General features: G+C 39.2%; 1 protein-coding gene across 8 annotated transcripts in view; it reads left to right on the top strand.

Annotated features, from left to right (window-relative positions):
• KIAA0825 (KIAA0825 ortholog) overlaps positions 1-24,652 on the top strand; it is a 255,517-nt gene that overhangs the window by 58,371 nt on the left and 172,494 nt on the right. For all 8 annotated transcript variants that reach the window (XR_006416232.1, XM_044445741.1, XM_044445742.1 and 5 more), the window contains one exon: positions 23,936-24,103. Coding sequence is in view for 7 of the 8 variants with exons in the window: in XM_044445741.1 (XP_044301676.1) it covers positions 23,936-24,103 (168 nt within the window). In the remaining variant the exon portion in view is untranslated. The remainder of the gene's footprint in view (positions 1-23,935; positions 24,104-24,652) is intronic.

The following is a 24,652-nucleotide window of genomic DNA, read 5'->3' as shown; positions in this document are numbered from 1 at the left end:
AGCAGCATCTGTAGATGTGAAAGCAAGCTGACATGGCAACCGTCAAACCAGTGGGTAGAAGGAGGACCAGCACAGCTGATAGCTAGCTGGGCTGCATTCCCTGTACCTTGGCAGGCCTCCTCACACTGCCATATCTCCCTCTACTACTACCTCTACTACCCACCATCTCCCCACCAGGCGCTTTACCCTCCATATCAGGCATGGTACTATGCATAGGTTGATATCAGCAAGGGGAAGGTGAGGAAGAAATGGAGGTGCAGCCTCACCTTTGTGGCAGCCTAAAGGTGTAGTCCAAAGTGGTGTACACCCTTTGGGGATGTCCCTGCCAGAACAACCCACTGGTGGTGACATGTCACTCAGCAGCAGGCCTGCTATTATGCTAAGGCGGCTCCTGGATTTCTCAGCGAGGTGCAGGCACTCTGCACCGATGGGTTGTGTTGGGGCCAGGAAGAAAGCTGGAAGGGAGCAGGCAGTTGCAGTCACAACAGGACTTAAAGTGGAGAGCAGCGATCCTTTTCCCCACCAGTCACCAAGGCTCCTCATCAGTCCCAGTCTTGGGGTGCAGAGTGTTCTGGACAGAGTCTTCTCCCAGTCCAGCAGCAAGCCTGCTTTTATGCTGTTTCTTGAGGTTATTTTATAGTATCTTCAGGTTAACCTTGCTATAATGGTTAAGGAATGGGGTTTAATATAGTATTAAATTTGGCCCATAATAGCTACTTTCAATTACCATGCCCTTCAGAATTGGACTTGGATCCTGATGGCTGTGAGAAAAGAGCAGTAATACCTGATATGTGTGTCTCAGCATGATAGGTTTGGTTTAAGGTCAACCATTCAAAGGCCCCTTATTTTGCCAGGGTTTATACAACTTGATAATCCATTATGAGTGGCTAACCACAGTGGACTGTTGTGCTGTGCAAGCTGAGACTGATTTCTTCAAGGTGACTTGTGCATGGGCAACAAGCCACTTGAAGCAACCCATGGGCTGTTTTCAAGGTTGTTGCACCCACAATGGGTTGTCAGATCATCCACATCTGAACATGTAACCCCATTGTGGGTACAAGGAACTTGTTAGCAAGTCCCATCGCAAGAGCAGCAAACTTTTTTTTTTGCTACTCTTGCTTTTGAGCTATCGGCTGATTTCTGGTGCCAGCTGCCTTCAAACTGTCCAAGCAGCTCTTTGGTTTCTGCTGCCACAAACCATTTTTGACTCACTGTTGTTACCTTTCATCACAGTGCACCAGCTGGGGATTCAAATCCATGAAATCTCACAAATGCGAAGGTTCACAGATGCACAAATGTAGCTAAAAAAATTTTAAAAAATATTTTTAGTGCAAAACAGTTTAAAAGGAAAGCTGTGCAACTATAAACAGCTGCTGTGGCAGTTAGAAAGAACTGCTCCTACCAGTCCAAGCAGAACTCACTGCAAGCCAGCTTGACAGCTTTCCCCAGATGGAAAAAAGCTGCAGCCAGCCAAAATGATTCACATCAGGGAGGGCAGGGCATGATTTGTTCCTCCTGAGGTTTTCCCTGGGTTACCAATGGGAAGACTGGGGTCAGGGACAACAACCAATTCACCATGCCTTACTGCCTATGATAGTTTGTACTGATGTGAGAATGTAGCCTTTGAGATACTGATTTTTTTCCAGAATTTCAGTGCTGTTGCAGAACTGAATTCTAGATAATGCCTTCTGTGTATCTTGGAATGGGGGTATACTTGGGAATTACATTAGCACAACAAAAACATATTCTTGGTTATTATTAGACCAAAGTGCAGCTACATTATTTGTTACTTTACCCCTTGTGTCTAGACCCTTGGGAAAAATTATTCTCCTGTATTCTGCAGCAATACAGTGATCAGCCACTGCATGATCTGTGGATTATTGGTAGGATAATTGGGTGATAATCAACTGAATATTAATTAGATTTGCTGTGGCAGCTAAGAACGTAAGTTTCAGCTTTATCAACCATTTCAGTAGCTCTCATGTATAAATTTAGGACTTCCTTCAACCTTTGACAGCATGGCATGGTCCTATGGTTGAAGGTAATCTACTGCTATATTTAATTATAGTATTCTTTACTCTTGAATTTGTGATATTGTTTATATACAGTTGTATTTTATAAATTCTATTTTGCTGTAATGGCCTTTGGTTATACATAAGAAGGATTAATGTATTGAACAGTGCAACCAAAACTGTCTTCCAAACAGTTTAAGGCAAATGTTTCCCTTTCAAAGAACTGTACCAGAGTGACTCATGATGTTCTTTTTTAAGGACTCCTCCCTTTGGTTCTTGCATTGAATGGAATTAAAGAACAAAGAGGAAGACCTTAACAATGTACTTATAATTGAAACAAGTAAGAATGCAATCCAGTTTGGCTGCTAATATGCCCTTAAACTCAGGGGTTACAGAATCTGATCCATGGAGAGAGAAATGAGGAGCCTATGTAGTCCTCATCATACAAAACACTCAGAATGTGAGGAGGGGAGGCTGAAGTGCCACCAGGATACTCTATATGCTGGTGAAATCTCTTTCTCCATCCCCTGGAGTGCCCATGAAAGCCCATTTCTGAGATTACTCTTCTAACCACAGGGCAGCAGTTGGGATGGTTCTTTCTGTTCTTAGACTGTCTGAGGAGTTCTTAGTCTGACTGCCACATTTTACACAAGCTGCAGTCTCAGAACAGTCTTCAAGAGCAGCCCCATATAGAGTTCATTGCAGTAGCCTAAGAGTTTAACAGAGTATAGATCACGGATAGCAAGCTGTCTCTGTCCAGACAAGGCTGTAACTGAGCCACCATCCAAAGCTGGTAGAAGGCATACAGAGCCACTGAAGCTACTTGGATGCAAGATGGTGCAAGGAGCACCCCCAGGCTACACACCTGCTCTTTCAATGGAAGTGGAACCCCTTCTAGAACAGGTTGAATTCCCATCATCCATTTGGAGAACCACCCACCCACTAATAGTATCTCTGTCTTGTCTGAATTGAGCTTCAGTTTGTTAGCCCTCATCCAGTTTATTGTTGCATTCAGACACCAGTTCAGCACATCCATACCCTCACCTGCTAAAGAACAGCATTTTATCAGCATATTTTAAAGTAAGTTTTATTATTATTTTCTACAAACTAAAAAAAAACCCTAAAAAACATCAATCATCAGAGACATCAGACCTACTGGGTCAGCCCCCTATTTTTTTTTTATAGCAATCCGTAGACATATTCATACCTACGCATAGTCCCGTTTCTCTAGCCAATAATAAAAAGAGTTCCAAGTTTGATAGAAGTATGTATCCTCTTTCTCATTCAGAGACAAAGTCAGCTTGTCCATTTCAGCACAGTCCAGAATCTTTTTTAAAATCAGTTCATCAGTGGGTGGTTCTTCACTCCTCCAATGTTGGGCAAATACAATCCTTGCCGCAGTAATTACATGTAGAATCAAATACATTGCTTGTTTATCAACATCATCAGGCACAATGCCTAGTAAGAAAACTTCAGATTTTTGTAACATTTCCTCAAGCCATTTATGTATTTTAGCCCAATATTTTTTTGCCTTATCACAAGTCCACCATATATGATAAAAAGTACCCGGTTTATGTTTTCATTCCCAACATCCACTTGACATATTTGGAAACATCTTTGCTAGTCTGTTTGGCGATGCATGTCATCAGCATATTGATAACAACACACTTCAAAACTCTGAAAGATCTTACTCAACAGTTCCATGTAGATGTTAAATACCATGCAGGAGAAGGCATGATCCTGAGGAACCCTATACTGGAGGAGCCATAGGACAGAGCAAAATCCCCCGGACACTATTTTCTGGAGCTTTCTGGAGTAGGAGTGGAACCACTGCAATGAGGTGCCTCTTTCACCCAGCTCAAGCAGTTGTCCCAGATGGTACCATGGTATTTCAGTGATTTTGAAAGCTGCTGAGAAGACCAACAGAACCAACAGGGTCAAACTCCCCTTGTCTTGGCATAGGTAATTTGGGAAGTTTTTAAGCTTATTTTGTTCCATTTGATCCATTTGCTGTTTATAGGATGTTATCTGCGGAAAAACTCAAGAGTAGTTTTTCTCGAAATGCATATATCAAAAAATGAAAGCTGATTCATCAAGTTTGTTGTACTTAATGCTAAACACAGTGAAACAGAAGCCTGCCTTTGCATTGGGAATTTGCCTGGATTGTGTTCATGTTTAACAACATTTCTCTTACTATTACTGTTTTAGTATCTGTAGTTCAAAGAATTGTGAGAGAAAGAATATCAACTACTTGCAAATATATGGATGGATTTTAAACTAAGAATGGAATAGAGTTGAAGTCCAGATGGGTGCAATGTAGGACTCTGTGTGTGTGTGTGTGTGTGTATTTCTTAAGGAAATGTGATTTAGGAAAAAAATACAGAAGAATTAAGGGAAGATTATGCCTGCTGATGGAAGTTTATCCATCTGCAGAATGGGGATGGATTAATTCCTTGTTGCTCATACATCCTCAAAAACTATTTCAGAGAGTTGGGGGACCTTCCAGAGCATGCTTGAGAAGGAACAGGAAAATATCTCATTGTGCACCTGGAAGTTGCTGATGTGATGTTGGATTTTACCCATTGTTCTCTACTTTTAAGCTTAAGGGAAATAACATTCTGGTAGCTAAGTTACTGAAATGTCAATGTGCTGAAAGGATCTACTATTCTTGGTTGTGGTGTTTAATAATAAATATTATAGATCTATTCATGTTTGTATCTCAGATATGTTTAAGAGTATATTTTATTTCAAATAAATATATTCAAATGCATTACATATTTGAATCTTGCTATATCTATGAAGTTTCATGTCTGTGCTATGATTTCATATGCACATTTTGCTCAGAAAAAGCAAGACCATTTTTCCATTTTTTCAGAATATTTCCAATTAGAAAACACTAATTATTTTCATTTCAAAGCTTCTTTTGCACACCTGGGTGTTCCTTCTAGGGGTGAAAAGAACATTTAACTCACCATGCCCCCTAATTATTGCATTCTCCTCCCAAGTATAAAAGATGAAAGTGATTTACTCTTCAATCCGATTTCTCTTGAATGGTCAGAGGTCAGACTCAGATTTATATATTAGAGTACTCTCTTTAATAAAAAAGAGTGTGACAAAGAAGTTAAGAGAGAATTATTAAGTTGGTTTTTCTTAGGAACATACAGTAGTATATAAAGGAAACCATAGAGGGCTATGAAAGCCAAAGAAGAAGGACTTCTAAAAGGTCTCCTGAAGAGGTTTCTAAGGCTCCTACAGTATTGTTTGACAAGAAAATTGTTACATGATTCCTCACGTACTCTTTTCAATACACACTGGCTGTCTCCTGAGTAGACCTTAATTAGATGTTCCTTGCTGAGATACTATTAAGCTGTGGGGCATTTTGTGTACCTTCATTAATACAAGCCTTGGTTAGTGATTTATTTTATTTTATAACTTGCTCAGTTTAAAAATGGTGCAAGTTATATAGTTATATGTGAGAAAGCAATATTTACAACTTTAAAAATTTTAATATGTTACTTTCAATTTTAAATAAATATGCGATGTATCAATTCCCACCCTTCACATACTCAGCATATGTTGCTACTTCTCACATTGACCTAGATGTGAACATTTAAATTATGTTGTCTTCAATTTTATTTTATTTATTTATTTAAAGCATTTCTACTCCATCCTTTACCAAGGTCTCAGATAAATTATATCTATTTAATATGCAGGAAACCCTTTAAAATACGTATTGATTTTTAATGAGGAACTTTTAAGTGCTTATTCAAGTCCTGATATATTTTGCATGGGCATGTGGTTCACCTAAAACACTATTCAGGAACTCCTGCCCCCCATAAGAAATGCTTACAGCCTATCCAGTTGGGGATTCATCTGGTTGCTCCTTGACAAGATGAGAGAACTAACCAGTGTTGACAGGAAGCATGTGATTGCGAGTTGACACCAGACAGATTAGATCTTATCTTACTGGGATTTGGCTTCAGTATATAGGCCCTCATCTAGCCCATTATTGAATCCGGAGCCTCATTCAGCACCTGGATAACCTCTTGTGATTTAAATGATAAGGAGAAATTGAAGTGAGCGCTATCAGCATATTGATGGACACTGTCCTTCAGTTCTTCTGATGGTCTCACCTGGCAGCTTCTTATAGATGTTAAAGTGTGTGTGTTAGGGTAAGATATGACCTTTCAGGATCCCACAGCACAGATGCCGTGTGGACAAGCAGAAACCCACAGTGACACTATCTGAAACTGCCCCTGCAGGCCAAGGTGCTGTGTTAAGTTGTGTAAAAAGTCACTAAATCTAGATTGCAATGTCAGTCTTAGTTGCTACCAACAAATAAATATACCCTGCAGAATGTGTTGAGCTAATGCCATGTTGAAACAGCCCATGGTTGTCTCTGTGGCCATGAAATCCCAAGCTTGTTCTTCTATAGTGTTTTCTATGTGAATGTCCTCTTTACTGTTCTCGTCTGGAAACCACCTTGGCTTGCTTGGGTAGGGAGGCTGATAAGCAACAGAATGGATGGTATACAGTAAAACCTTGGATTGTGAGTAACTTGCTCTGTGAGTGTTTTGCAAGACAAGCATAAATTTTTTCTAAATTTTAACTTGATAAACAAGCAATGTCTTGTAGTACGAGTATTATGCACACTTTGCCTGCCGAGCGTCAGGTCACAACTGAGCGCCGGTTCTTTCTCTCGCTGCGGGGGTGAGTCCAGCATCATCTCCCCCCACCGAGCACACCCGCGATCGCGCCCACCTCCCCCAAAGCGTGCCCGCAATTGTGCCCATCTCCCCCCCTCAGTGCGTCTGCTTCAAATTTTTGTGATTTAAAAAAAAAAAGTTACAGAACAGATTAACCTTATTTACACTGAACCTTATGGGGAAATTTGCTTTGATATACAAGTGCTTTGGATTACAAGCATGTTTCCAGAAGAAATTATGCTTGCAATCCAAGGTTTTACTGTACTCACAAAATCTTTAATGTATTCCCTTTGTCCAGAACTAGGCACATACAGTCAAACTGGTGAAACAGATGAATTCCTTATGGATGAAAGCAATACCGCTTTATCTACCCTTAAGCCAATGCTGATTTGCACTGTACCAGGGTGGACAGAGCTGGAATGAAGTAACTCACTGAGTTTGTCTGTTCAGATCACAGTGACACACACCAGTTTGGTTCCTTAGTCAAATAATGGATGAGAATTGTTTTATTTTAGACTGACTTAGTATTAACAAGCAACATCTCAAGACCAGCGAACAGATTAACAAGGCAATTAAACTATTGGCGTATCGGAGAGGGCCCTAAGTAGAAACAGCTCTCAGATGCCTTTTCATTCTTCTTACATCTGAACACTGCCACAAACTTTGGCTAGATTTGTACAACATTTTGAAAAATTGCAAATATCTTTAGCCCAGTATAACTTTCAATACTATTAGCCATAAGTGTACTGGATTGCTTCTTCCTGTGTATGTTAGCTGATCATACACCTAGCAGTTATTTTAAATACATTTTTTAAATTTTAAAAATACCATTTACCTTATGCCTATCTGAGAATAGGCTAATATCGCACCTGTGAGAAACAGGGGGTACATTGCATACTTAAAGACAAAAAAAATGAGTGAGGTTGTCTAGTACCAAGACAAAGAGTGTGGCATCCCCAAACAGAGTTTTGATCTGCAGGGTTTTTTTACATTTTCTATTCTATGTGTGCCATCTGTGATTTTCTGTAGTAGGCCCCAAAACTAAAAAAGAAAAAAAAATCCCATTTAATTATTAATAGAAAACTTGAGGTTCGACTGTATATATATTTCATTTTTATCCTGCCAAATAGCCAAGGCTTCCTGGATGGTTAACAAATGTTGAAATATGACATAAGCACAAACATCATAGCAATTCTAATTGAATCAGCATAGAAGCATAGCAACAATACAGGATAAAATGCAATATTAAAAATGTGGATAACTTCTCCAGGCTGCTCAATGTTGATGTTCAATAGCATAGGGGATAGAATAGAATCCTGTAGTACCCTATGGGATAACTGCCATGACATAGAACAAAAATAACCAGCACAACATTCTGGAATAGGCTGGTCAAGTAGGCGTGGAAGTACTTTAATGCCCAGTCAGCCTACCCAGAAGGACACTATGGTCAGTGATATTGAAAGCCACTGAAAGGTCCAAGAAAATCAACAGTGTTGCACTTCACCAGTTTTTCTTCTGGGAAAGGTCATCCCACAGGGCAACCAAGGCAGTTTCCATTCCAAAACCAAACCTGAAGCCTGATTGAAATGGATCTAGATAACTCATTTCATTCAAGAGAGCCTGGAGTTGTGCAACTACCACCTGCTGACGCACTTGCTCAGGAAGGCAATATTGGCCACTAGTCTGTAGACATCCTCAGGGGTCAGATTAGGCTTTTAACAGAGTGGCTTAATTACAGCCTCTTTTAAAGGGGCTGGCACTACTCCCTCTTTCAAGGTGCCATTTACAACCTCCTGGATCTAGGCAGAAATCCCTTCTTTAATTGTGGCAGTGAGCCATGAGGGGCAAGGGTTAAGCACACACGTGGTGGGGCAGACTTACCAAGTATCTTCTCCACATCCTCAATAACTGAAGCTCATCCAATAAAACTACCAGACAGTGCTTTGGATCCCTTCTGTCAAGTTGTGCAAAGAAGAATATACTTTTCCTTATTACAGACTTAAGAGGTGGTACTGTGAAATTCATAACGTAGATGTACGCTACACATAGCCTTTTCTACCTTACCTCCAGGAGGAATAATAACTCAGGAGTCATTCAGTCCATTGTGAAAGAACAATGGGCTAATTCTTTTCTTGTGGTCCCAGTCCTAGTTGGGTGTGTGTTATCACTATTTTGTTTCTATACAGAAATTGAACTCTTCATGTATGCACCTAATTTGACACATCACACAGTTTGCATCAAAATGCAGAATTAGAATTAAGATTCAAATGTGTGGTTCTCAACAATACTAGTATTCTGCCATAGTATCAGATGTTTTGTGCCCATCTTTTTGCTTTTAAAATGTAATATGGTTCCTGAATGACAGCAAAGGACTCTAGAAAGACTTGAGAGTTCACGTTTCTTTCCATTAGTCTTTTTGAAAGACATGCCCAGTGGGATTTTTGACTTCTTTTATTTGAACAGCAGACCCATGTTACATCAGAATCTGCTTTTGAAATACCCCTCAGCTTCAAAAGTGTTTTGCCATGTGGTATGGCAGCTGCTGTTCAGGAAACACATGCTGAAAGCCCCCTTGGGTGTGTGGAACTAATTGTACTATTCGTTGGATCTCAGCCCATATTTTTACTAGGTTGGATCTTGCTCATGGAACATAGTATGTGTGTCCTTTATGATTAGTAGTTCTCTTTCAAGAGATTTGTATAAATCACTGCTTAGTTCTCCCCGTTGCTAATAACAATAACGCTGAACTGCAGAACATGCAGATTTTTGCATGCTTTCTTTGGTAAGAATGATTGAAATTCTTACCTACAAGTATTTGTAATTTTAAGGAAGAGGAAATGAGAGATAAATTGACTGTAAATAAAGCCACAGCCTTGAGCTTAGAACAGCTAAGCAGGGATGTCATGGACAGGACAATTTGGAGAGCTTTCTTTCATAGAGTCACCATAAGTCAGAGAGGACTTGATGGCACATAACAACAAATTAAACACACAGCTGTATACCTAGTATAGGCAAAATAATCAGGTTTGTTTATTTGAATAGGAACTTAAAATATGAATGTAAAGCACAAAGACAATGATTATGTTTAGATTATTTGCACTTCATATCCTGCTTTCCTATCCTAAAATATATTTTTATAACATGTTTAAACAGAGAACTGAAAAGTAGATTAGTATTTTAAAAAATCTTAAACACTTTGATAATGGCTTGTATCAGTGTGTTTTCCCTTGGTGCACTGACAGTTCTTTATGGTTCTGTCATTTTCAATCAGCTGAGGGTACATGTGATCAGTATATCTGATAAACTTGTCAATGCCTTTTTAAAGCAAAATCTCCCAATCTATTCTATTCAGCTCCCTCCCTCTTTCATCATTTCAAGTATAATCTTCATAAGACAGAGATATGTCACGAGCAGCTGTGTATAGCTAGCTCAGACTACAACTAATTTGTGCAGGAAAAAATTAAATCAGAAGGTAAATTATTTCATGATTGCTCATTCCCAACTGAGTTGGGCATCATTCTGAAGAAAATATCAAATAATTGGTTTCAGGCCGTGTCAGACACATGCAATTCCCTTCGCTAATGGCTGTGTGAGGTAGCACTAGGCCTCAGGGGTCACAAAAGAACTGGAAATAGCTTACTGCCAGGCACAGCAATAGAGAGACAGTGCACATAGGAAATGAAGTGGCAATAAGTGCAATCCATAGGGGATATGCGCTTCACTTGGAGTTTAATATATCAGCTCAGAGTCTGGCAGTAAGCCATGCAACAATTGTTTACCTTTTCGTCAGCATCTGCATCTGTTCTGTTTTATAAACGGCACTTAAATCTCAGCCCGTAAATACTGGAATCAATAACAACTGTTAAGGGATTTCCTTTTTTCATATTTTATAACAAATGCAATCTACAAACAATGTTTGCATTGGATTAACAAGAAACAGACATTAACAAGGTCAAATGGATTTGCTTGGGAACATTTTATAGCTTTCTGAGTGTGCAGTACAGTAATTATATCCAGGTGATTTTAATGTAACCTGTTAACTAGTTTAACTGTTTAGACAATTGTTAGTATATAAATGCTAGTGAATAATAATGAAGTGGATTTTAAGTAATTATCTCAAGTCCTATGTGTGGAAAACTGCTGCCACCATTTCTAGCAGTTTAGGTTGGAACAGTATTCCAGTTGCTGTGCAGAAATGTTAAATGGACTTTTGGAGGCTTCAGATATTAGGTTACAATCTTACAAACAGGCTTCTTTAATCCTAATGAAATTTTTTTTAGCAAACCAAGTTATTTTAAACCCCCAGTAGTACTGTTTTGTACTATTGTTGTTTTATAATATGAAAGAATGAGAGGAAAACATGACTAGTGCATACAAAATGAATATAGCAATATAGATAACATGGAGAAGAATCTTTCCTTTTTTTGTGTAAGATGCACCTCTTATTCAGTTAAGAGGATAGTGGCTGAAAGAAATACAAGGCAATTGTCTTAGTTATGGCATTACTAAAAAGTTAATATAATTAAAGAAGTACACTGTTACTGAATATATGCTTATAAATCTCCATTCCTTTCTTTGAAATTTTACTTGTTAAATGTGCACATTAGATAATAATTGTTAATTACTATGTTTTTGCCAAATGTTATCTACATATTGATAGTATTGCAATTATTTAATTGGAATGTATGGATGATTGAGTAATATTTGTGCACAATGCAAAAAGAGAGTGATGTTCATGTATAACACTATATAACTGTATGAGAACTGTACAACTGGCTAGAATATTGGTCCTTTGCCATGAATTCTCAGTTCTGAAAATAGATCTTTTTAAAGTGCAAAACAGGTAGCATATTTGGTAGTGAAAAATAAAAAAGAGAGCCTCTCTGTGTTGTGTGGTTCTCTGCATTCCTGCAAACTGCATCTTTAGATTTTGGGTTATATCTTTCCCCACAACCTGATTTGCTCCTCTTTGAGAAAATCTGATGTCACTTAGCAAACCTGCCTTATATAGGCTGGGTTTGCACAATATGACAAGCCATGATGGGTTTTTTTCCATTGCTGGTCTGTCATGTGGTCCAATGGCATTTCCGCATGGTAGCAATAGATCCCTATTTATCTATATATATAGATCCCATATTTTGTGGGATGGCATATATCCCACAAAAGTCTGTTTGTGGTTTCTCTGTACTATGATGGCTTCTTGTGTTATCCAAACCTGGAAAACACAATGCATCATCCAGGAGGACAGAATTTGAGAGCTGCTTGGCAAGAGTGGTTAGCTGAAGAGCTGCTGTTTTGTACAGCTACCACAGGTGAAAAGCAACAGTGCCACTCAGTTGATTCCCATGCTGTCCCCTTTTTTCATTCCTGTTTGCAAGAGACATGTCCCCAACCCAGTGTTTTCCCAAGTGCCTTTCTCACAAGCAGCCCTGACAAGGTGGAGGTCCCACTTGGTCCCACTTGTGAGAAAAAGTGAGGTAAGCAAGGGAATTCTCTTAGCAGCCAGCACTGCCTCTAATTGGATATTGCTGCCCAACTGATTCTCACCCCTGCTTGCATGTAAGGGACTTCTCTCCAGCACACATGCAGGGGACAGCAGGGCAATCAGTTGAGCAGCACTGCTTAGCTGATTTCCATCCACCATTTCTTGAACGTGGATCAGGCAGCACCCTCTGCAGTACCTTCTGGAGAAAAGGGGAGGATGCTTGATCAGCTCACTTGTCCTCTGCACTGCATTTCAGGGCATGAGCCTTGTTTTCGTAGCCGAGAGTGCTTGGCAGGATGAGTCAAGCTTGGCTCATGATTGTCCAGGAGTGAAACTTCATTTTTTCCCAGGGTGTCTCCTGGAATACTGCCTGAGGACTGAGAGGTAATAGCATGGGGGGAGGGCAAAAAGTTACCACCATGAACCTGATCATCTGAGGCATACATATAAGTAAAAGGAATGTTAACTATGGCAACCATGCAGGGTTGCTTTTTGTGATGTGTGAACCTGGCCCTAGAGAAAACTTGATAATACCATATTTATTATTATAGAGCATACACATAAGATAGAGCTATTTCAGCAGAAGTTCAACTTAATTTTACTTTTTTAGCACTTTTATGCCCATCATTATACATAGCTTAACACTAGCTATGTACTTCTAAAAGGTGGGTGCATGAGTGTTAGTAAGTGAAGGTGTGAATAGGATTAATTACTTCCATCTGGGAGAAAGCACATGTTCTTGGTGCAGATGAAGAGAAAAGTGGTTGAGTAGGAGGAACAAACTGATCAAGGGGGACAAAGTAGACATGTAGCCATTGATCAGTCATTCTCTTATTGCACTCCCGCTCCACCCATTGCCTAGAAACATGTGGAATTGTTCCAGTTATCCATCTTTCCCCTTCTCAATTTCGTATGCTCCATAGGCTGTGAGACTTTTTCTTTACTCACAGACCTTGGTAACAACCTTTGGTTAATAGTATTGTTAACTGTGCATCCCCATTGTTAATGCTAATCAGCTAGGTTGGATTTGAAGTATAAATGAAGAATATTGCAGAAGTCAATAATTTAAAAAACAAGTAAAGTTAGGTTATGTGGTGTTATCTATTATTGTTTTATCTATTTTATCTGATTATTAATTGTTTTATTCTGTGTATGTTTTTATGCTGTTTTAGTATTTGTAAGCCACCCAGAGAACCTTTGGGTTATGAGGCAGCATTGTAATGGAATGGAATGGAATAAATAAATAAATGTGGCTATTTAAAAAGAAGTTTAATTATGAGACAGTGATTCCAAACAGAACACTTTCCTTCCCTTACAAACTGAATTTAGCAAACTATGCCTTTAGGGCAGATTCTCCTGCTTAAGACCAATTGGAGCATCTGATGCTTCACAGATGGTCCCCCCTCTTTATTTGATGCTGTATGCTGGGTTTAATGGTGCAGAGTTTTCCCTCCCTCACATTAGTATGCTCATTCAACTATCCCCCAGTATTTGAAACTGTCTGGTTTTTAATGACCACCTGGCTTATCTCTGAGGCCACTGGTCTTGGCATTTCAACTGCAGAGTCTAACCCTTCCTTGTCTGACTCAGAATCTGTCTCCATATCATTTTATTTATTTATTTATTTATTTATTTTTCAATTTATATCCTGCCTTTTTCCTACAAAGGGCTCAAGGCAGCTTACATCTCCTCCTCCATCTTATCTCCACAACAACAACCCTGTGAAGTAGGTTGGGCTGAGAGTCTGTGACTGGCCCAAAGTCACCCAGTTGGCTCCATGGCCGAGCAGGGACTAGAACCCAGATCGTCTGAGTCCCAGTTCCATGCTCTTAACCACTACACCACTTCTTTTGTAGGAAGCGTGGTCCAAATACCTACAAATGTGTTGGTGAGTATTCCATTTGCATTCATAGAATCATAGAATAGTAGGGTCAGAAGGGGCAAAGAAGGCCATCAAGTCCAACCATCCTGCTGGTGCAGAATGTCAGTTACACCATCCCACTCAGATAACTGTCTATTTTCTTCTTGAAATGCCTCTCATGTGGAAGAGCAGACAACCTTTCTTGGCAACTGGTTCTGCTGTCGTATTGCTCTTACAGGACATTCTTCCTCATGTCTAGCCTGCACCTAGTATGCTGTATTTAAATTCATTGTTCTTTGTCCTACAATTTGGGATGAGTGAGAATAATTTTCCTTATTCTTTGTGACAGCGTTTGAGGTACCTGTGGAGTACTATCACATCACCTTGTAGTCTTCTTTTCTCAAGACTGAACAGGCCCAGTTCTTTCAGCCTCTCATCATAAGACTTATTTTCTAGGTCCCATATCATCTTTGTTGCCCTCCTCTGAACCCTCTCCAGATTATCAGTATCCTTTTAAAACCTGGGTGCTGAAAACTGAATGCAGTAATGCAGAGTAGAGTGGAATTAGAGCTTCTCTTTTTCTGGAATGATACCTCTATTTATGCATCCCAAAATAGTTGCCTCCCCCTCCTCTTTGTGGCTGCGTCATATTGTTGGCTTATATTAGCTTGTTGTCTACAACAACTCCAAGGTCCCTTTCACTCTCAGTACTGTTGAGCCAATTACTCCCCATCTTGTTTCCCATGAGGCAATAATATTATTCAACAAGCCCCTCCTGTTGTATTTCATTCATATATGATGCTTAATATCAATGTGTTTGGTATATGTTTTCTTCTTACACCCGTATGCAAATGTGCTTGTCCTCATAAAACTATACAGGTATTGTCTCGGTGACTACCAAGTCTTCAAGTTATCAGACCTCTTTGTAATCTTCTGCAGCTAATATATATTTGGCTACACTATATGAGTGGGTAACCATGGCCTGTTTGTGTTTTGCCCAATTCACAGCTCCACCCTCATAGAAAAATATAACTCCAGTAATAGATTTGCTGTTTTGAATGTCTTCAATCCACTTCTAATAGTTGAGGGCTATAGGCAGTCTTAATTTTAAATGTGCAGCCCTTTACAGATATCTTGCTATCCCTTTGACTGCAGTCATGGCTGAATGAATTAGGTTTCTTACATAGTATGCCTCCTACAGTGGCTATGTCAGGAGTGTCTATATGTGTGACTGAAAATGGATGTAACCTCCAGATGACTTTTGTACAAGCAAGCAGTACAAACATACTTTAATTACGGTGTGTAAATATGCATTTATGTGTGAGCATGATGAGTTTCATTGTTTAGGAAAGCTAAAGGTAAGGAATCTTGTATTCCTTTTTTTGGTGTATTTTTAAAAAATCATTTTTTTCAGATTATAGGGTGGGGAGAACTATTTCATTTCCATTTGTTGCTTGGGTAATTACATTGAAGTAATCCAAACCTCCTTATTTATGAGTAGAAATGCATAAACTGGATTTTTGCACTGTGCTGCTTCTTGCTGTTAAAACTGATAGGAGGCTGCTGAGATGCTCAGTGAAAGAGATAGATTTGGATATTTTTTGTATAACCCTAAGTCAGTATTATCATCATCTCTCAAGGATGAAATCATAGAACAACAATCCATACTCTGAGTTGAAATACAAATTGAGTGTGGGTTGTTGAACCATGGGTTGTCTGAGCCTAATCAAGCTAGCAAATCTTAGTTTGTTGGTCACAAACAATCTATGCAGAGAACCCATGGTTTATTGTTGGGTTCTGAAGTGTGCATGGGTTGTGAACTGTGCATAGTTTGTGATTAATGAACCGTGGTCTCTTCACATGATCGAGTTCAAACAGTACAACAGTCCCTATTTCAACAACAACTCATGGTTTAACAGCCCACATTGAATCTTAGTACTAAGTGATTTATTGTGTCATAAGCTTTTGTGGATTTTATCATGTCATAAGCTTTTACACATATGTTTACATTTGTAAAACCTATTATTTAGTGTTTTATGTAAGACTGAAATGGAAGAGAGTCATGTTGATGGTTAGAGTGTTGGACTGAGCGCTCAGGAGATCTGCATTCTAGTCCCCACTCAGTCATGAAACTCACTGGGTTACTTTGGCCTTTACCATAACTTAGATCACATTGTGGGGATAAAATAGAGCTACTTAAGCTACTTTGGATTCCTCACAAGAGGAAAAATGGTGGGCTATAAATGCAATGTAATTAGTATAATAATGCTTGTTTTCAGACTTTCTGCTTTTAACTGATCCAAGCATCATAGGATCTTTGCTTGTTTCAAGCAGGGTAACCTATGTTTTTCAGTTCAGTTTTAACAGGGAATTATCAATAACAAACCCAGGAAGGATTTCATCAGGGCACCCCATGAAAGCAGAAAAGAGACAGTATACATGAGCACAATGGTAACACATCTAGGAATCATAAGCTGAGACATGTTGTTCAAATCTGGCCAGAATTGTGGAAATCATGTTTTATTCCTACTTTACTTGAATTAAACATATTGAGAATAACAATGGATTCCTAAGATCTGTGGATCATTGAACCCATTGGTTTGCAGCTTTCTTTTTTCATCCTGTTCCCTAACCATCTTTATTGCCCCGAGGTATGTTGTGAGCCGCCCCGAGGCTTCGGCGAATGGGGCAGCATAGAAATGTTTTAATTAACAAATAAATAAATAAATAAATAAATATTGCTGCAACAAAGTAACGGCCCAAATGAGATGAGATTCAGGACTGCTTGTGCTTGGGATGGAGTTATGTCTTGGAACAGAACCAGTGGTGCTGGATGAAAAATCAAGAGCAGGAATTTTCAGGATCACAAGGCATAATCCTGTAGCTGACAGCTGTCTTAGTGTGCTGGCTTATTGCAATGGCCTGAACTTTATAACAGTCAAACTGAAGATTCACCTTATTTGTACTTTTGTTTTGCTAGGTAAAGGTAGAGTGTCCTTTGGTGCAGCCATTGGGTTTTTCTGTGTGGCCAGGTTGCTCTGGCAATGCTCTACGGAGCTTTCTTGATGCTTAAATGAGGTAGTAGTCCATTCCTCAAAATCCATAAACAAAGGCACATCCTCAGAGTTTTCAGGTGGAACATAGTACTAGTGGCTCTACTTGGGATGTCAGAGTTTTAGCCTAAAAAGAATTTAAAACAAAAAACAATGATATAGTCCTAGATGTGAGTCTATCTCCACTTTAGAACATTTATGATAATAATATTTACACTTTTATTCAACTGATATTTGTTCATTAAAATGTTCCTAGTCTGTTTAATCTCAAAAAGACTGGATAGAATCAATATTGCCAATGAGTGGAGTTGCACCCCCAGGGAACTCCTCCTGGAGACTGGGGGCACGCAATTTTTCCTTGATAATGGGGGTAATTCTAGTTCTTTTGGTAGATGGCATTTCCCATTGTACAAAAGGTAGGATCCAATAACTCCATTTACCTTTTTAGTGGCAGTGACACAGGGTTTCCACTGAATTCCAGTGAGCTCAGTACAGCAACTTTTAAAAAGTTGTCTCCTGATTAGAGAAAAGATTATTTCCCTGCTGAGCACTGAGACAGGGAACTTCTGCTGAGCAGGGAAGCTCTGAAGGGTATTACAGATTGCTGGGAAAGGTAGGACTGGGTATATTGATATACTCAGAGGATGTGTGTATTTGTGGATGGATAGTATGTCCCTGTGCAGAATCATAGAGTAGTAGAGTTAGAAGGGGACTACAAAGCCATTGAATCCAACCCCCTGCTCATTGGGTTAAAGCATACTTGACAGATAGCTGTCCAGCTGTCTCATAAAGGCCTGCAATGTGGGAAAGCCCATGACCTCCCTAGGCTATTGGTTCTATTGCTGCACTGCTCTAACAGTCAGGGAGTTTTTCCTGATGTCCAGCCAGAATCTACCTTCCAGTAATTTGAGCCTATTATTCTATGTCTTGCACTGTAGCATGATTCACAAGAGATTCTGCCCCTCCTCTGCACAACCTTTCAAATATTTGGAAAGTGCTATCATATGTTCCTTCAATCTTTTCATAGCTAAACACGCCCATTTCTTTTGATCTCTCCTTATAGGGCTTAGTTCCCTGCCTCCTGATCATCGTTATTGTCTTTCTCTGAAACTTTTCCAGTTTGTCCACATCTTTCTTGAGATGTGGTGCTCCAAAATGGACACAATACTCAAGATGGGGCCTAATTAGTGCTGGTTTAAGGGAAACCAGTATATCACATGATTTGAAAGTTGTACTTCTGCTAATGCAGCCCAAAAAGCCTTTGTTTTCTTTGCAACCCTGTTACATTTTTGCCTCATATTCACCTTGTGATCTAGAGCAGTTCCAGGATCCTTCTCACTTTTAGTAATATTGAGCCAAATGTCCTCCATCTTGTAACAGTGCATTTGGTTCCCTTTTCCTAGGTGTGGAACTTGGCATTTGTCCAGGTTTAATTCACTTATTTACTTTCAGCCCAGCACTTCAACATATCAAAATCATAGAGTCATAGAATAATGGAATCATTGTATAGTGGAGTTGGAAGGGGCCAAGAAAGCCATCTAATCCAACCCCCTGCTGTTGTAGGTCACCAATTCATACCATCCCACTTAAATGACTTCAGTTTCACCTTGAATGTTTCTAGCGTGGGAGAGTTCATGACCTCTGTAGGCAACTGGTTCCACTGTCATATTGCTCTTTCAGTGAGGAAACTAGCCTGAATCTGCGTTGTCGCAACTTGAATTGATTGTTCCATGTCCTAAACTCTGGTATCAATGAGAAGAAATGTGAAAGCCTTTGAGGTACTTATAGAGTGATATCATGTCTTCCCTCCATCTTCTCTTCTCATAGCTGAACATACCCAGTTCTTTTGGTCTCTGCTCAAAGGGCAGTGTTTCCAAGCCCTGCATTATTTTTGTTTGAGAAGGTGCCATTGATGAGCACTCTTTGAGTCTGATTTAGCATCCAATTTTGGATCCATCTAATATTTTTTCTATCCACTTTTTCCTAATTTGTTTGTCATAAAGTTGTGGGGCACTGTGTCAAAAGCTTTGCTAAAATAAAGGTAGGTTATGTCCACAGTGCTCCCTCTCTCCTTTTGGGAGGTTACCCAGTCAAAAAATGAGATTAAATTAGTTCAACAGGATTTATTTTTGATAAATCCATGGTGACTTTTATTAATCACTGCATTTTCTTTGAGGTGCTTTTTGACTGACTTTTTAATAGTTTACTCCAGAATATTTTCAGGGATTGATGTCAGACTAACTGGTCTGTAGTTCCCAGGTCCATTTTGAAAATGGGGACAGTGTTAGCCTTTCTCCAGTCATCTGGCAATTCTCCTGTTTTCCAGGATAATAGCCAGTGGTTCTGAGAGTTCCTCTGCTAGCTCTTTTATGACTCTGGGTGTAATTTATCAGGCCTGTGGATTTGAGGGTGTTTGTTTATTTTATTTATTTATAAAATTTGTATGCCATCCAATTATTTGTGTCTCTGGACGGCTTACAGAGTGGATAAATTGACAATCCACTCTGGCTGCAAATTAATAAAATACAACAATAAAATTCAGTATTAAAACATATTAAAATATTGATTAAATTAAAAGGTCTTGACCTGGTGCCAAAAAGCATATAATGACGGTGCCAGGCAGACCTCTCTGGGGAGTGCATTCCATAGTCGGGGTGCCACCACAGAGAAGGCCCTCCTCCGGGTACTCTGTCTTCTAACATCTTTCACAGAGGAGACAGTTTATCCCATCTAGGAGATCGTTGACCATTTGTCTGTCAATCTTGGGCTGTTACCTCTCACTTTCAGCTTGTACTTGCTTTTTGTTGTAGATTTTCTTGTGGGAGATGACTGAGGTGAAGTAGGACTTGGACACCTTTCTCCTTCCCATGTCCAGTTTTGGATATATCTGAATAAGGCTTTCTTGTTTTTCTTAGCATCTCTATTCTCAGATCATTTCCTGCTTTAGTGTTCTTGATGCAACCCCTGCAATTCCTTTGTGGCCTAGCCCTACTTCCATTTCCTGTACATGTTATTTTTTGCTTTCAGGTTATCACTTAGCTCTGCTGTCTTCACTTTTTTTCTTGTTGGACTTGTTTGTAGTTGTGCCCAAAGAATCTTCTTTTTCAAGATTTCCCACCCCTCTTGGAGCCCTTTTCCCTTAAGAGTGAGTTGCCATGGCATGTTCTGAGTTTGTTGAAGTTGGCTTTCTTGAAGTCCAGGGTATGTGTTTGGCTGCAGTTAACTTTTGTCTCCTTTATAATTGAGAATTCAAGTAGCACATGGTCACTTTCCCCCAGAGTTCCGGTGGTTGCTATTTTGTCCACTGGTCACCCCTGTTAGTATTAAATCAAGCATAGCTCTTTCTCTTCTTCCTTCCTCTAACTTCTGCTGGAGGAAGGTGTTAGCAACACATGTAAAGAATTTCTTTGGGGTGCCATGTTTGGAGAAATGGTCTCCCAGCATATATCAGGGAAACTGAAGTCCCCCATGAAGACTACATCATTTTTGTTGGAAGTACTGGCAAGTTTCTTTTTGAAGGTTGTGCCCGTGTCCTTTTTTTGATCTAGTGGCTGGTAATAGATACAAATAACCGTGGGTTGTTGCTGTTGTTGTTTTGCTCCTTTTAAATTAAGCCAGATGCTTTCAGTTGGGCTACTCAGTTCCTCTTCTTATATTTCTGTGCAGATATATGTATCCCTTACATATAGTATGACTGCACCTCCCTTTTGTTCCTTTCTATTTTTCTTGAACAGGTTGTATCCATCAAGTGTAGAGTTTGAGTCATGTGAGTCATTCTACCAAGTTCCAGTTATTTCTGTAAGAATGCAATTGCCCTCATGTACTATGAGCATAAGTTTTTGTTGTTTTGTTAGATTCACTTTGAATCTTGTTTCTGTCTTCCTGGGTATTAGCTATCCCACCCAATTCTGTGTTACCAGCATATTTGATCAGCATTCCCTTTACTTCCTCATCAACATTTTATTAATGATCTGGAAGTGCACTAGTCCCAGGTCTGAGCCCTGCAGTACCCCACTTGTTACCTCTCCCCAGTTTGAGGAGGTGCCATTGATGAGCACTCTTTGAGTCAAATTCACAGCCAACTGTGGATCCACTTAATAGTTGTTCCTTCTAGCCCGCTTTTAGCTAGTTCACGAATCAGGAAAGCATGGTTCTTCTCATTAAAATTATGATTCTTCTAACTCAACATCATCCCACCAAGTTTCAGTAATGTCTTGTCAAATCATATTTACCTTTATGTATTAAGAGTTCAAATTCATTCTGCTTGTTTCCCATACTGTGGGCATTAGAGTATAGTCTTTGAAGCCCATATGCTTCTTTTGGCTTCCTTTCTACACTATTATGAAGACTATTTTGGGGCACTACTATAATTCTTTTCTCTTTTAGATGGTTTGTGAGAGAGGAAGTTGCCATGCCCACTACTATGATGCAGCTCAGAGGTATCCCACATGACAATTCATTCCTTGGGCACCAAAAGATTTTGCTCCCTTTTACAAAGTGGAATTGAAGGAGCAGTATGGCCCTTTATAGAACATGTTACCATATTAGAGCAAATAACAGCACTGAACAGCATGTTGAGGTGTCAAAGAAGGGATCAGTCTCAGTTCATTTCCGCATATGCTGGTTTCTGAAAGGGCAGCCCCTTTGAACTTCACTCTAAGGAGGGCAGTGTTTGAAGTAGTGGTCATATTGCTTTATCAGAATTCTGACCTTAAAGGCATTTTTAAATAGCAGCAGTTACATTGTCAAGATGACTTTCAGAGCTAGCTGCTCCATCTTCCTGTCCCCATTTGTGTATCTCCTCTTCAACAAGATGATTTTTCACATAGATTTGCCATTCCTTCCCAAGTATTTCACAGGACTTGGGAAGTTTCTCTCCTAATATTTTGTGTGAAACTGATGCATTAACAAGAAAAAAAGAACTGCATAAGCTGGATGGTGCTGTGCTTTTATTTATACAGAACATTTCCCTCACATTAACCTAGAGCCCCTGTTTCTATTATTTCATTTAATCTCAGAGGCCAAGAAGTTGTTCAGATTGACCATTTAAGAGGTTTAACATTATTTTAAATTATGAAACTTTAGAGAAGCAAGCTTTTGTGCGTATTACAGCCTATTGTATCAGTGGGGTACCCACTTTAGTGGCATTCTTGAAGAATGAATTTGTAAGGTCAACTGGTTTTCAGTTCACAGCTTTTCTAGGCATATATTCTATTATTTACTTACATGAAACATTTTCATCCCATCCTTTACAAGGGTCTCAGGACAGTATTCTTTTGATACTCTGCTTGATAGGTGCAGTTTTGAGGAGATAAATTATGCAAAATAGAGTTGTTCCTTAAGATCTATGCCTCTTAACTCTCACCGTGCATTGGTCCTGTCCTTACAAATCCTGAGGTATCTGGGATTACTTCTGTGGACAAGGAGAAAAGTAATTTAGTTATTGTGTATTCCTTTTCCACTTAACTTATTAAGCTTATTCTATTCACCTCTTGTTCAAGAGAGCCAAACACCATAAAGGTTCAGCTTTTGTCCTTTCCCCCTCTCTTCTCTTTTCCAGTTTTCAGTTGCCAATCAGCATGAATTTTGTGAATTGTTAAGGAACCACTATAGGGTTTGGAAATTCTTCTGGTCTTCCAGCCTGGTCTGGGAGGGTAAAAGGATGACTCTTCCTCCAGTGGAGGATCAGTTGAAGTTGTTAGACCCAGCTCTCCATTACATAAAGGGGGAGGAACTTCCTTCCAAACGATCTAGAATTATCTCCATGAGTTACAGAAAACAAGAGTACACGGTAATTAATCTCCATGTTTCATAATTGCTCCTCCCATCCTGTAGTCTCCTCTGCTCCTTTGTAAAGCCTGCCTGGCAGCTGTAAGGACAAGGAACATTTGGAAAAAAATGGGTTTTCCTGCCCTTGTTCCTCCCTTCAAGCTTCTGCTTGTCGCTAGTCCCATCTTCAAAGCAAAGGAACCCTTTTGTTCATGTCAGGGTAACTCTGGGTGCAGTCCACTGCTTTTTTTTTAAGTCAAACATATTAACTGTTCTGTTCAGGTAGTATGAAAATAATAGGGTGATTTGTACAGTGACATTTCTGCAGCGCAAACAATGTATTTGGAAAATTTGCCTTTCATTTCCGGGCCTTCATTCTTAGAACTTAATGGGCAGAGGTCACAGCAGGTGCTCCTTATGGCAATTGGGCCCAAACTGTACTGTACTGTAAACAATTAACTAGTAGATTTAATTGTGACTAAGAACTAAGAACTGATATAAAATATGAATGAAAGAGCAGAGGGTGGATGTGCTCGCAGTGATCTGGCCAATAAGGACACTGCCCACCATATTTTGCAGTGTCTGAACTATTTTCAAAGGTGACTATTCACATAATGTCTTATTGCAACCATTCTTCAAGGTCAGGCCATAACGGATTACAGTTGCCAGGTTCTAGTTCAACAGACTTCGTGGATCTGACAAATACTCAGTACTACTTTCTAGACTTGCCTGGTTGAAAGGAGAGGGAAAAAAATTAAAGCCACCCTTTTACAGGCATCAAAAGAATATTAAATATTTTAAAATTTGTAATGACCAAGTGCACATTTCTCTATAGTGTTTTGCACCATATTTATTACATCTGGGGCTCAATCCTATGAATGTTGAGAGAGAAAAATGTTCTGCAAATTCCAGACTGGCTGAGAGACTTGCAGATTTTTTTGCCTGCCTAAACATTCATGGAGTTGCATCCTTATGCATATACATCCATATACGTGAGCTGTAATCTTTTATATACCGTACAACATTAACTTATCCTACCTCCTTTACAGATGTTCAAGAATATTCCAGAAAAGGAAGAAACTTCTGTTTAACACTGCATCAACTCAGATGCCTTTCCAAGCTTATAAACCTGTTTTTGTTGATGGAAGAAAAGGTTGAAGAACTGTCTTCAGAAATGCTGTTATTGCCAAACTTTTTAGAGAATAAAAATGTTCAAGGTAATGTACATTTTTACATTCTTTCCTCCAAAAGAATTGTCTCACAGAAATTCAGTAGGATGAACAATTGGTGATGGGAAAATAGTATACCTTCTTATTGATCTCATAACTTCAGTTTCTTTCTGGTGTTTATATAATACTGGAAATAGTTTTTCTCCATCATGTTTTTTAAAATTAATGGAATTATCATAAATTTGAACTTAAGTATTCAGTATAAGTAGAATTAGCATAAGCATATTTTGTAAGATGAAGGAGGGGTTGTTTTCAATTACCAAAATATAACTTGAGGATTACTCAGAGTGGGGAACTATGAGTTGAACACTTATTATAAAAAACAGCAACCTATATGTGAGGAGAGAGAACAGCAATATCCTAATAGAGGCCATGTGGGAAGGAATGGCCAGTTGTTAATCTGCTGAGAAATCTAGAGGCAATACAAAAGTACAGTGGTAGATTACCTTGGCTGATGCTACCACATTTCTATTAAAAAAAACTGCACAGTTATTAAAAGATAGCAGAACAACTGGATTGTTTTATCAGTGGAATTTT

This window comes from Varanus komodoensis, unplaced genomic scaffold, assembly GCF_004798865.1.
Source record: "Varanus komodoensis strain SLA01 unplaced genomic scaffold, ASM479886v1 scaffold5, whole genome shotgun sequence".
Lineage (NCBI taxonomy): Eukaryota > Metazoa > Chordata > Lepidosauria > Squamata > Varanidae > Varanus > Varanus komodoensis.
Note: the sequence above shows the minus strand (reverse complement) of the source record. Positions and strands in the feature narration are given on the sequence as shown.